General features: G+C 38.5%; 3 protein-coding genes across 3 annotated transcripts; 2 read left to right on the top strand and 1 right to left on the bottom strand.

Moving 5' to 3' along the window:
- Positions 1 to 1,365: 1,365 nt before the first annotated feature.
- Positions 1,366 to 2,765, bottom strand: tryp (trypsinogen). The gene is given in 6 exon segments (NM_001104900.1): positions 1,366 to 1,514; positions 1,639 to 1,740; positions 1,852 to 1,988; positions 2,091 to 2,341; positions 2,447 to 2,597; positions 2,700 to 2,765. Coding segments are annotated over 6 exon segments (729 nt in total). The 5' UTR covers positions 2,740 to 2,765; the 3' UTR covers positions 1,366 to 1,466.
- Positions 2,766 to 7,913: 5,148 nt separating this feature from the next.
- LOC101161921 (trypsin-2) lies at positions 7,914 to 9,376 on the top strand. The gene is made up of 6 exons (XM_020710279.2): positions 7,914 to 8,045; positions 8,129 to 8,279; positions 8,385 to 8,635; positions 8,738 to 8,874; positions 8,986 to 9,087; positions 9,208 to 9,376. Exons 1-6 carry the CDS (start codon positions 8,006 to 8,008, stop codon positions 9,253 to 9,255), a joined length of 729 nt encoding a protein of 242 aa, XP_020565938.1. The 5' UTR covers positions 7,914 to 8,005; the 3' UTR covers positions 9,256 to 9,376.
- A 600-nt stretch (positions 9,377 to 9,976) lies between these two features.
- mrpl17 (mitochondrial ribosomal protein L17) lies at positions 9,977 to 11,420 on the top strand. The gene is made up of 3 exons (XM_004078013.4): positions 9,977 to 10,342; positions 10,883 to 10,951; positions 11,037 to 11,420. The coding sequence occupies exons 1-3, from the start codon at positions 10,169 to 10,171 to the stop codon at positions 11,289 to 11,291; spliced, it is 498 nt and encodes a 165-aa protein (XP_004078061.1). The 5' UTR covers positions 9,977 to 10,168; the 3' UTR covers positions 11,292 to 11,420.
- The last annotated feature ends 1,219 nt before the right edge of the window (positions 11,421 to 12,639 follow it).

The following is a 12,639-nucleotide window of genomic DNA, read 5'->3' as shown; positions in this document are numbered from 1 at the left end:
AGACTTTTTTTCTAAAGACTTTCACCAACATAAAATATAAAAAACAGGACATTGCTTTATGTCCAACAGTCACACTGTTTACAGATAAAGGGATGACCAGAGTTCAGCTCTTTGCTGAATCATCCAAACTTGAAATCTTTTTGATTTTCTTTCTGATTAGTACAAAATGATTCAAGGAAGGAAGGAAGGCACAGATTTTGATGCACCACATTTATCTGTGTCAGCCCACAACCGAAGCAGGAAATTCTGACAGCAAGAATCTGTCAATTCTGAAATCTTTATTATACTGTAATGTCTATCTGAAAACAAATAAAGAAATCTCTGTGACAGAAAAAGTAAAGAGCAGCAGCTGGATTCAGGGAGCTATATGGCCAAAGTTGGGCTGCTGCCACATATTGCAAAAATGCATTTGCAATAATATAGATGATTTAGACAGAATTTAAGTCACAATTTGTTGCTGGAGCCCATGTGTGGCAGTCAGAGGTGGAGGATGCAAATGCAAACTCCTGTACACAGAGGGTGAGGAAAAACAGGAAAGCTGTTGAATGAAGTACAATGATAGCCAGAGGAAAGAGACAAAATGTCAACCACTACTAGCCTAAAAAAACTTGGATAAGCAACGACTGGAATGACCGCAAATTTGCAATGGCCAAAGCGAGAACAGAGGGCTCTTTAAACCACAAAACACTGTTGTGTGGCAGCTTAAACCTGGTGTGACAGAGGGCAAAACCGAACAAGCTGATAAATCAATAAATAAACAAATAAATAAAATAAAACAAGCAAAACCAAACCCAAACAAGCTGCAAAATGAGTCAGACTATACAAAAAAAAAGGCTCCAAAAGGTAAGAAAAAACTAAAAATGGAAACTACAATTATTAGCAGCAAGAATAACTAAACACGTAGTTACTGAGTTACCAAGACTTAGAGACATTTTGGCTACTCGGCCTCCATGATAATTTATGCAGCATAGTTTGTATTTGAACTGAAATTTCATGATATATTTTTGTTTCAACCACACAATGATTAACGACTATATTTTTAATTTAAAAAATGAGTTTTAAGTATTTTTGTGGTTGCCACAAGTAAACAAAGTTAGTATTTTTCATCTGTTGATCCCAAAAAAAGTGACACCCAAAAGAAAAAAAAAAGGGATTCAGTCTGCTAATTTCTTAAAAGCTTGCTGAGCTTCGCAGTTGTTTAATAAATTTTTGTTTGTGTCAGAAAAAGAGGAGATTTTTCTTAAATAAATTGAGTGTATGACAAAAGCTGACCATGAATGCTAAGAACCAGAGAAACAGAGTTTTGTACAGAAAGAAGATGTGACAGCAATCATGGTTTAAATACGAATGATGAGAAAACACGAATCAGCTTTAAATTCTTTATTTGTCATTACTTGGTTAGTCAGATGGAATACTAACAGCTAATTATGAAGAGCTGCTGGACCAGGTATCTTTGGTTGAATCACTCAGTTGCTAGCCATGGTGCTGTCCAACCAGTCGCTGAAAATGCAGACCTGAAAGTAAACAGATCAGTGTTACAACAAATAATCACTGTGTCCATTGCATATTTATGCAACATGGCTTTTCCACAGCTGGAAAGTCGATTTTCTTTGAACGTTTTTCTTCTTTAAAAGTCACCTTGGCGTAGACACCGGGGTGGTTCCTCTCAGCACATCCATATCCCCAGGAGACAATTCCCTGCAGCTGGCCGTTGCACACAACGGGGCCACCAGAGTCACCCTGACAACAGAGAGCAGATGATGATGATGGAGGAGGAAAAAACAGTTGCATCCTATGTGATAAATATTCCATTTAAAAGGATGCTGAGTCTGTGAAAACCCATTCAAGTACCTGGCAAGAGTCCTTGCCTCCCTCCAGGTATCCAGCACAGAACATGGAGTTGGTGATCATGCCGGGGTAGGAGTTGCTGCAGTCACTGTCGGACAGGATGGGGATGTTCAGGCACTGCAGCTTGTCGCCGTCATCGGCTGGAGGAGAGAAAAGCAGATGGTGAACACCAGAGAAGAGAGAGACAATGTCTTTGTGTTTTACTAAATGAAGTTGTGCAAAGAGCAGGAATTAGAACTCACCGGGGCTCATGGTGTTACCCCATCCAGAGACCAAGCACATGGTGCCAGCAGGAGCGCAGCCGGAGGGCAGAGACACGGGCTGCACGTACTGGTTGAGGGTGGCAGGAGTGCTCAGCTTGATCAGCATGATGTCATTGTCAATGGTGTAGGAATTGTAACTGGGGTGGCGGATGACACGGGAGGAGGTGATGAACTGCTCGGTTCCGTCATTGTTCCGGATGTGGTGCTCTCCCAGACGCACCTCCACTCGGCTGAAAGACAATTCAGACAGGCGATGGGCTCAGCAAGTGACCAACCAACCTTCAGACTTCTTTCAGTCCAATGAGGATCTTTTCAGAAGAATTCTGTCTTCTTACGACTGGTAGCAGTGAGCAGCAGACACCACCCAGTTCTGATTCACCAGAGAGCCGCCGCAGAAGTGGTAACCAGCGTTCAGAGACACCTGATGGGGCTGGGAGTGGGGGGTGCACTCATACCCGCCGACGATCTTGTCATCGTCAAGGGCGACTGAAAACACAGCAGGAAGTTAAGGTCCTGCTTTCAGCTAAAAAGGTATAATGAATTTGAGTTACTTCTACTTTTTAACAATCAAGTTGATGTGACACTTACAGGCGGCTCCAATGAGCAGAACGAAGACCAGAGACCTCATGGCTGCTGAGTGATTCAGTTGATGAGACCACTTCACCTGCAGTCAGGGTTTATATCCTCAAAGGGAACTGCCCCAGCGCTTTCAGGACCCTCATTGGTCAGAAATGGACCAATCTCTGAGATTTGTTGCAGAGAAGACATCTTTTTTATTTCAAAGATAAGATATAGAAAATTTAAATTGTAAATTCAGACACAAATATGTAATTTGGTTTAATTGAAGCTCTTTGGAAAAAAAAAAGGAACTTAATTGTTTCACCAGGAAGCGTACACCTAAATTTGGTAGTTATTACAGTATTAGCAGTATTGTTTTTCATTTTTTCAATAAATGTATAAATATTTTCTTCAGGTCTATTGCCAGACCAACTTAAAGTAAAGATGAAAAAATACTTACATATTTTTGCAGGTTTTTTTTTTAGTATAAATTGAATTATTCTGACCTTTTTAGCATATTTTTACAACATCACATGCCAATTATACAGAGGGTAGGATATTAGTACAACCTGGTGGATGATGGACATTCAGTGATGTCATGATACTGGGGTTTTAAAAATGCAAATAAAAATCCTAGGACTTATGAGAAGGAAACATTTAACCTGGCTTTCGTTTAGACACAAAAATCTCAAATTAATCAATTCCTAACAGGTACTTCTGGATAGTCGGTGGGGAAATATTCTTTTTTTTCCCCCCAACTGATATCAGGACATATCTTATTAACAGTTGGCTTTCTCTGGGCAGGTTGTTTCTTCGCTATATTTGGATTTGTTTGAACATCATATCTCACAGCTGTGTTCTTCTCAGCAGGAAACAGAAATGAGGCAGATAGTTGTTAAATATTTCTACATGTGCTTTTTATTTTTTTAGTTTAATGCTTTTTGTACATTTCAATGCACGAAAAAACTGGTAAAAATAAGCAATTTTATAGCAGAACACCAACCTAATATGTCTTTATTTACTAATATTGATGGTGTTGTTTATTATTAAATTGTGTCAAAATAAGTTTTTATCAAAACACCAAGCCGTTTTCTTGAACTCACTCATCTCTTCTACTGGCTTTCCGCCCCCCCCGGAAGCCCCCAGGCTTACACCACTGACTGTGAATCTACACAGTTGTCTCCTCTGTATGGCGGCCCTAAAGTGCAATTCATACCAACAAATCACTCAATGCAAAAACGTTTTACAAATGATAAAAAAACAACATTAAATTTTAGTGATCAAAACAAAATTCCAGATTTAAAACACACACAAAAAAACTAAAGTTTGTTTACTTTTGTTTTCGAAAAACAAAAGTAATTTCCAGGTTAGGATAGTTGTTAAAAAATGAAACACAATAAAAAAAAACAGATAAGGTACTCTGTCATCGCTGATTGGATGATGACGTTTGATTCAATTGACATTTGAGTTTTTTCTTGACTATCCACATATTAATTACATTTTATGACTAGTACGGAGCATATCCATCATCTCTTCATGCAAAATTACTTTCTTATTGTGTTTCATTTTTAACCTTTCATGTGGATTTCTGGAAATTACTTTTGTTTTCTGAAAGTTCTTATTTATCCATTTATTTGGTTTATGGAATTTTGCTTTGATTTCTAAAATTTGTTTTGCTTTTTTAGTTGTTGCTATGACCTTTAGTATAGCAAAATTTGCACTACAGGGTCACCGTACCTCTCCAACCACAGTCTACTCACCACAATTCTGCAAGACTTTGAGAAGCAGGGTGAGAAATTGGGTCTGGAAATGCAAATTAAAAAAAAAAGCTAAGAAGACAATTGGGATATTCTCTCCAAGTCTGAGTTAGTCAGCACCATTAAGAAGTTTATGGAAACTTCTCCTCTCCTCTGCAGAGAACTTCAAATGTCTGTACAAAAAGTCTTGGGGAGCCTCTTCAATCTCTGTATTATGTGTGACCTGCAGACTCCCAGTCCGGGATAGAGAACATTAGGAGATCTTTCCTCTTTTCTATCTTCTCTTAGGTTATCTTAGGTCCAGAGTTTTGCTGCTCAGCTTTTAGAACACAGACGAGAAAACAATATTTGCATCGGGAGGGATCAAGATCCTCAATGCTAGTTTTAGGCTATTCTCTTAAGCTTCAGATAAATGCACCTTGATACATTTTACATTTTGATTACAACATTTTATGCTAGTTTTTCCCCTACATCTTTTAAAAACCAACTGTTAGTTTCTTTTAAGTGCCAACTTTGTCATTCTGTGACTGCTTTCTGCACATTTTTATTCACCCTCAGGGGACAATAAAGGTACTTGAACTGAAAGAAATTGAGTGTACTTGTTTTTCCAGGGAAGGAGATGTCGCCCTAAATCATTACACTGCATCCGCTAAAAGGTGTTGGTGTAACAATCAGCAGAGTTCTTTGCTCCACATGTTGACCCTGAAATCCAGTCGCTTCAGGCAGAATGTGAACTTAGAGCAAAATATAACCCCACACCAGAACACCCACATGAAGGACAGTCCTAACAAGCCCCCAGGCAGCCCATTTAAATCAGGCATCAGCTTCTGCAAACCTTTAGTGTAAAACTGTAGGTTGCTGCCCAAAACTGTCAACAACCCTTATTATATAGAAACTGGCCTCTTCATTTCCAAATAAACTACGTGAATTTAGAAGAACATCAACTTAATTTTTTGTCAATTTTGAATTTCAGCGTATAAAAACATGTTCAAGCTCGAGTTCTTGGTGACTCACAAAGAGCAACACTTTATAAAATTTCCAGACACATTCCAAATCAATTTAACTTTTAGAAGTTCAGCAGAAAGAAGCACCTATTTCAATATGAATGTATTTTAATAAGATTGAATTTAGTTTGTCCAGCTCTGTCCTTTAAAGCCAAAATTTCCCTTTTTAAAAAAAACAAAAATCGTTTTTCTTCCCCATTTCTCTCACATCAAGCCACCGCTTTTCAAATATCTCGGTGAAAACCTTTTCTAGCGCTACCTTTTATTACTGAAGTCATTGTATTACAGTTTACAAGTGTGTTGTAATTACTGAAAATAGCTGTATTGTAAGGAGACCTATGGTGGCCCTGAAGTTCAAATCATGTCAACAAATCAATTAAAGCAAAAACATACTAAAGATTACTACAAAATTTAAAAAAGAAAAAAAAATTAAATTGCTTTTTGAAAAATAAAAACATAAAAAAAAACATTTTGGAAAACAATAGTAATTTCCAGAAATCAAAATGAGATGTTAAAAAATTTCAATAAAAGGAGAAAATTTAATAAGGTAAGTATTATGGGACACAGCTGATTGGATGATAATGTTTTGTTTTGAAGAAGGAAAGCAGAAGGATGTTTTGTCTGAATTGTGGTGAAAAGCTGATTGATTGAGCAATCACCAAAGTTTTGCAGTGGCTGTGGCTAGAAGCTTAAAGAAATATCTTCTGTCAGAAGCAGTGACTGTATAAGAGAACTGGACGGAGCAAGTTTGACGTCACGCATGGATAACATATTTGAGCTGGTTGACAGTGAGCGATAGGAGTCGGTCTGAGTTAACGTCTCTATGGCAAATACTGTCACAAATCATGAGTAAGCTTGTTCCAAGTCCACAAGTGGCTCAGGAGAATCTGTCAATCAAATGTTCAATTAGCAAGTAGATGTTTAGAAAAAGGTATCAGCTAGGATGGTCATTCTGACCAATAGAATGACTGAGGAATAGCTACTTATTTCTCAACAGAAGTCTATGGATTATTGGCTTCTAAGAGCCAGTGGGTACTTCCTGTTTGGAACGCAGGTGGAGAGTGATCGCTTAGTCCAGTTACCTGCATACAGTCTATGGTCAGAAGATATTACCATGGCAAATAACTTCCAGTTGAAAGGGTGATCAAATGTTATCATCCAATCAGCAATGTCCATAATACCTACCTTTTCTGGTTTCTTATTTTGTTTTTAGCATTTCATTTTGAAAATTTGTTTTATTTTCCAAAACACTTCTTTTTATTTTTTTCCAGCTTTTTCTGAATTGTCAAGCAAATGTAAAATTGAATCCTTATAGCTAAAGCCTAAGTGAGGGTGTGATTATGTTTATGTCCTGCAGTCTTCTTGTAGTTTTGTTCGTCCTTTGTGTTTCATAAAACACAGTAAAAAACTTGCCAACATTCATTTTAAAGTGTTACCAAAGGCTTTGCTCCACACAAGTTAGCAAAAATCAACCTAAGAGTCCCAATGGTGAACCAACACTCACACAACAGAAATGGATACAAAGTCATGCATGAAAGTTATCCTTTTGTGCAAGACAAGTGTCTAACTCATGAATATCTGTAGCTCCCTGAGTCCTCTCAGGGAATGCTGATTTAACCTTTACTTCAATTCCGGCTTTAAAACGTCACTTGATGACCTTTTTTGATCAGCACTAGCCAGTCTTTGAAATTCACAGATTTTGTTGAAGATTTACTCAGTACGGTACAATGTGTTGGTAATTTTTTACAGAATTATTAAATCAGGAAAGAATGGGCCTAATACATGTGTGATGATTCTCACTGTTTCCCTAATGGATTAAACAATGTTGGCAGATCTGGTTTAGCTGCACACAGGAAGATTTACGAATCCTTTGACAACAAAGCACTAAGCATATCAAAAACCATTTGTTGATACAATTTAATCTAAAATTGTGCAGACCTGCCGAAAACCTGATTATAAATCCCACTTTTGATCTTTGCAATGAATGGGATTCCAAATGTTTTTTTTAAGCGAATGGCAGTGGATTTTGCTAACAAAAAAACTGTTATGTTTAAAGTTTAACATTTAGTTTACTATTTTATTTTATGTTTTGTTACTTGATCTTTCTGGGATTACTACCCTTCAAATGATCTGTACAAGGAACAGTGAGTGTTTTTGCACTGTGGTTGTGAAAAAAGCCATCTGTTGTCCAGCGTCAAGGTTACTGATGGCTTTCACCAGCAGACAAAAAAATATTTTTTCAAATTATACAAAAGTTTTTCTCTTGCATACTTTTATACATTTGGGATAAATCCACATGAGAACTTATTTATTTTTATACTATTAATTTGCTTGTAGATGTCAACATTTAAGTGGTTTTTGGTCATTTGACTTGTTCCTTTCGGCTAAATTTCAGACCAAATAAATATTTGACTTTCCATCGTCCACAACTAGTCCTTTCAGGACTGGTCAAAGATAACAGTGGGAGGTGTTCTCAGCGTGTAAAACAAAAAAAAACAAAAAAGAGGAGAGTTACCTTCTATAAAAACCAGGGTTGGAGGTGAAGTCCTGTCATCATCAGGATCACTCAGCAATCATGAGGTCTCTGGTTTTTGTTCTGCTCATCGGAGCTGCATGTAAGCATCTTTTTGGAATAGAATAAAATCACATCCTACATAAAAATATGATAGATGTTTAAAATTTTATACTGTGTTTTCAGTCGCCCTTGACGACGACAAGATCGTCGGCGGGTATGAGTGCACCCCCCACTCCCAGCCCCATCAGGTGTCTCTGAACGCTGGTTACCACTTCTGCGGCGGCTCTCTGGTGAATCAGAACTGGGTGGTGTCTGCTGCTCACTGCTACCAGTCGTAAGAAGACAGAATTCTTCTGAAAAGATCCTCATTGGACTGAAAGAAGTCTGAAGGTTGGTTGGTCACTTGCTGAGCCCATCGCCTGTCTGAATTGTCTTTCAGCCGAGTGGAGGTGCGTCTGGGAGAGCACCACATCCGGAACAATGACGGAACCGAGCAGTTCATCACCTCCTCCCGTGTCATCCGCCACCCCAGTTACAATTCCTACACCATTGACAATGACATCATGCTGATCAAGCTGAGCACTCCTGCCACCCTCAACCAGTACGTGCAGCCCGTGTCTCTGCCCTCCGGCTGCGCTCCTGCTGGAACCATGTGCTTGGTCTCTGGATGGGGTAACACCATGAGCCCCGGTGAGTTCTAATTCCTGCTCTTTGCACAACTTCATTTAGTCAAACACAAAGACATTGTCTCTCTCTTCTCTGGTGTTCACCATCTGCTTTTCTCTCCTCCAGCCGATGACGGCGACAAGCTGCAGTGCCTGAACATCCCCATCCTGTCCGACAGTGACTGCAGCAACTCCTACCCCGGCATGATCACCAACTCCATGTTCTGTGCTGGATACCTGGAGGGAGGCAAGGACTCTTGCCAGGTACTTGAATGGGTTTTCACAGACTCAGCATCCTTTTAAATGGAATATTTATCACATAGGATGCAACTGTTTTTTCCTCCTCCATCATCATCATCTGCTCTCTGTTGTCAGGGTGACTCTGGTGGCCCTGTTGTGTGCAACGGGCAGCTGCAGGGAATTGTCTCCTGGGGATATGGATGTGCTGAGAGGAACCACCCCGGTGTCTACGCCAAGGTGAAGCAAAGTTTTCTTTTTTAAATTCCTAATTTTAACCGAGAGCATTTGACACTTTATGCCAACTGTCTTCCTCAAAACTGTTGTACTAAAGTTGATGTTTTTCCCCCCAATGGTCAGGTCTGCATCTTCAGCGACTGGCTGGATAGCACCATGGCCAGCAACTAAGGCGGACACCTTTCCCACCATCTCACACAGCTGCATCACTTCTCTTATTTCAATCTACATGTTGATGTGGAGTTTCAAACATTTTGCAGCCGGTTACTTTCAGGGCCAATAAAATCTTAAAGCTCAACTTTTCCTTTTGTCTCATGTGTTTTTCCATTTTAAAGTGACTTTTGTAGTACAACCTATCATATTCATGTGTGCTTTTTAAAATTATCACAAAAATATGGTGAGGAATCTGCAGATATATTTACCAGCACTTTGGAATTAGGATTGATATAATTTAAAGATTCTTGAGTTCTTTTTGCTAAATGAGTGTTTACTTCTTGGAGAATTAAATGTCTTATTCTGACTTATTCAGTCTAGATGTATAAAAAATATCTCTAAAAATCTGAAAGTTATAGCAGCAACAGAGAATGTAAGTAGTATTCTTCCACATTTAAATATATTTGCTATTTTAAAATGTCTTGTACTCATACACATAATGTATATGTTTGTACACACACACACACACACACACACATACACATCCCTTTATAGATAAAAAATAATAAAGCAAATTAGATGAAAGTTTACTTTTAAAATATTGGAGAAAAATTTAGTCTAATTTTTACCAAATACATTATAACAGCTTATTTTAACGATCATCTGATCTTGTATTTGAACAGTATCCCCCTCTCTTTCCGGTGCGGAACCGAAATGCAGTTCCATGACCAAGTCGGACGCATTTCCTGATGCACAGTGACTGTCGCGCACAGAAACAACGTTAGCGTTGACATTCATTGACCTTATAGTTTCTTTATTTGGTTTCCCGTTCAATGTTGCTGTGATTGGGTTTAACACGGAGGGGTGACTGTCTTAACGGTCTCAGTTCATTTTTTTTTCACGGACTCCCGTCAGCCGTCTCACCACCACCATGCGTCTGACGCTGCAAACGCTGATCTCCCACGGGCGGGTGGCGCGGAGGATGGGCCTGGGTCCCGAGTCCAGAATCAACATGCTGCGGAACATCTTAACCGGACTGGTGCGACACGAGAGGATCGAAACCACGCTGGCCCGGGCCGATGAGGTCCGTTTTTACGCAGAAAAGGTCAGATTTTAAAGCCGTTATTTATTATGCTTGACTGTTGTTTGCGGCTAAAACATCTGGAAACACCGAGTCCATGTTGATAAATGTGTTTTTACCTCTCCAGTCTTTAAATCACTTTTTTACGTATTTCCCCCGTCAGCTTCCAATAGTTCTCACATCTGAACCCAGCTGTCAACTATGGCAACTTTTTCAAATGTATTTTCTCTTAATAATATTATATATAAACTCAGATGTTGTGATTTAGTTCTGCAGAAATGTTCCTGATCGGTTTTGAAGTAACACAAATATTACTGTTTTTTCTTGTTAAAACTTGGTCAAACCAAATGCCCCCCAACTAAATCAATGCGGCAATCTACTGTAAGTGGATAAAATCACAAATTGCCCTCTAATAAATATCTACACATTGGATAATCCATTTGTCTAAATGTATCCTCCTGGACTCTGGATAGAGATTTGAAACCATCATCGTATCACTATTCTGTCTAGAATTTTCTAATCTTGAATTACTTTAAATATTTCTCTTTTGTCCCCACTTTCTAGCTGATTGACTATGCCAAAAAGGGAGACACTGATGAAAAGGCAATGAAAATGGCTTCTTTTTGGCTGACAGTAAGTATCTACAGCTATTCTCTGAAATATTGTTTTTATGTAAAACAGATGATGTTGAAGAAAATTTGTCATCTTCCATTTGTAGGAAAAGGATCTAGTCCCAAAGCTGTTTAAGGTCTTGGCTCCACGCTTTGAGAAGCATTCTCAGGGCTTCACACGGATGGCCCGCCTTCCTAACAGGGAGAACCTGGACAGAGCTAAGATGGCTGTTCTGGAGTACAAAGGGAACCCCTTTCCACCGCTCTATCCTGTGAAAAAGGAGAATGAATTGACTCTCATCAACCAGCTGCTCAAAGGCTACAGAGAAGAGAAGACACAGGAGCTGGCTGCAAAGAACTGACTTCCAAATGTGGCAAAGTGACTCGAGCATTTCTTTACAGGAAAAACGGCTGAAACGCTCATTAAGAACGATTCTTTGAAACACTGGACTGAGTGTGAATTAATAAATGCTATTTCTTTAAAAATAAAATGAGCGTCCCCTGTTTTTCTAATAGTTTGTACTCAACATGCAGGCCCAATAAACACTTTTTAAAATTCTGTTTGGACGGGAAAAAACGATTAAGCTGTTCTTTTTTTCCCCGTTTACATGAAGGCGTATTAAATGTAACGCATGGCAGAGAGAGTATCATTGCTTTAGACTGGTAATAGTTTTGCTTTTACTCTCAGACCTGTTGACTTTAAAAAAGTAGGGAAAAATTAAGAAATTTTGTTCAATTCTCCTGGGAAATAAGTAGAAGAAACTCAAAGAGATCATTAAACTGCATTTAATTTAGTATTTTAGGGGGGGTTGTTCCAAGAAAAGGATGTATAACTTTGCAATGTACAGAAAATGTTACTGTGAACAACTAAACAGTCAATGCTGAGACAATTTTTCATTTCTATTGGAGAATGAGTCGGTATGTCTGTCCAAGCATCATTTGTGTGTACAGTGAGAACATTTGCGCCGTTTACTCACAAGTTCGGTCATTCATTCAGATTTTTGTCAGTAATCTCTTGAAATGTCGAAGTCTAAAAAGGTGGAGGTAGTGATTCAGTACGAGACGATTTTACCTCCATGTCGAAACGAGGCAGACTTCATTCCTTATCCTGAGTCGTGCCGGACATCAGTGGGGGGGGGGGGGGGGGGGGGATAAAACCTTCTAATGCTTTTTCTTTGTACACGAGAAATCTACATTAAATTTAAATCAAAAGTATAAAATAATTGTGCTTATGCTGAATCTTTTTTTGTACATAAGGTAAAAACGTGATGTACAGTAACTGTATAATGATCTGTATAATATCACTTTAAGAATTTTTTAATTAGTTGTAAAAAAAAATAATTTTGATTGAGGATTTAAACCAGGGTTGTCTGAACTTTTTGCAAGGAGAGTTGGTCTGTATTTTTTGAACCCTTATGCTCCAATTAAATGTTAAATACCAATTTAATGCAAAACAGAATGACAGAATTTAGCCAACCACAGGGAAGAAATTGTACAGTTTTTTGGAAAGTGCTGGGGGTTATTGATTTCATGACAGGAGCCTGCGGGCTGATGAAAGCTTGAATGGGGGCCGGACTTTGGACATGCCTGATTTAAACCATTCAAAAAGTTAATTATTTATAAACATTTATACATTAAAAAAAAGAAAACCCATGTATATGATTATTCAATTTAGCGTTTTATGTTAAATCAGATTAAATTCATTTTTTT

The sequence above is a fragment of the Oryzias latipes genome, chromosome 16 (genome assembly GCF_002234675.1).
Source record: "Oryzias latipes chromosome 16, ASM223467v1".
NCBI lineage: Eukaryota > Metazoa > Chordata > Actinopteri > Beloniformes > Adrianichthyidae > Oryzias > Oryzias latipes.
This window is presented reverse-complemented; position numbering and strand designations above follow the sequence as displayed.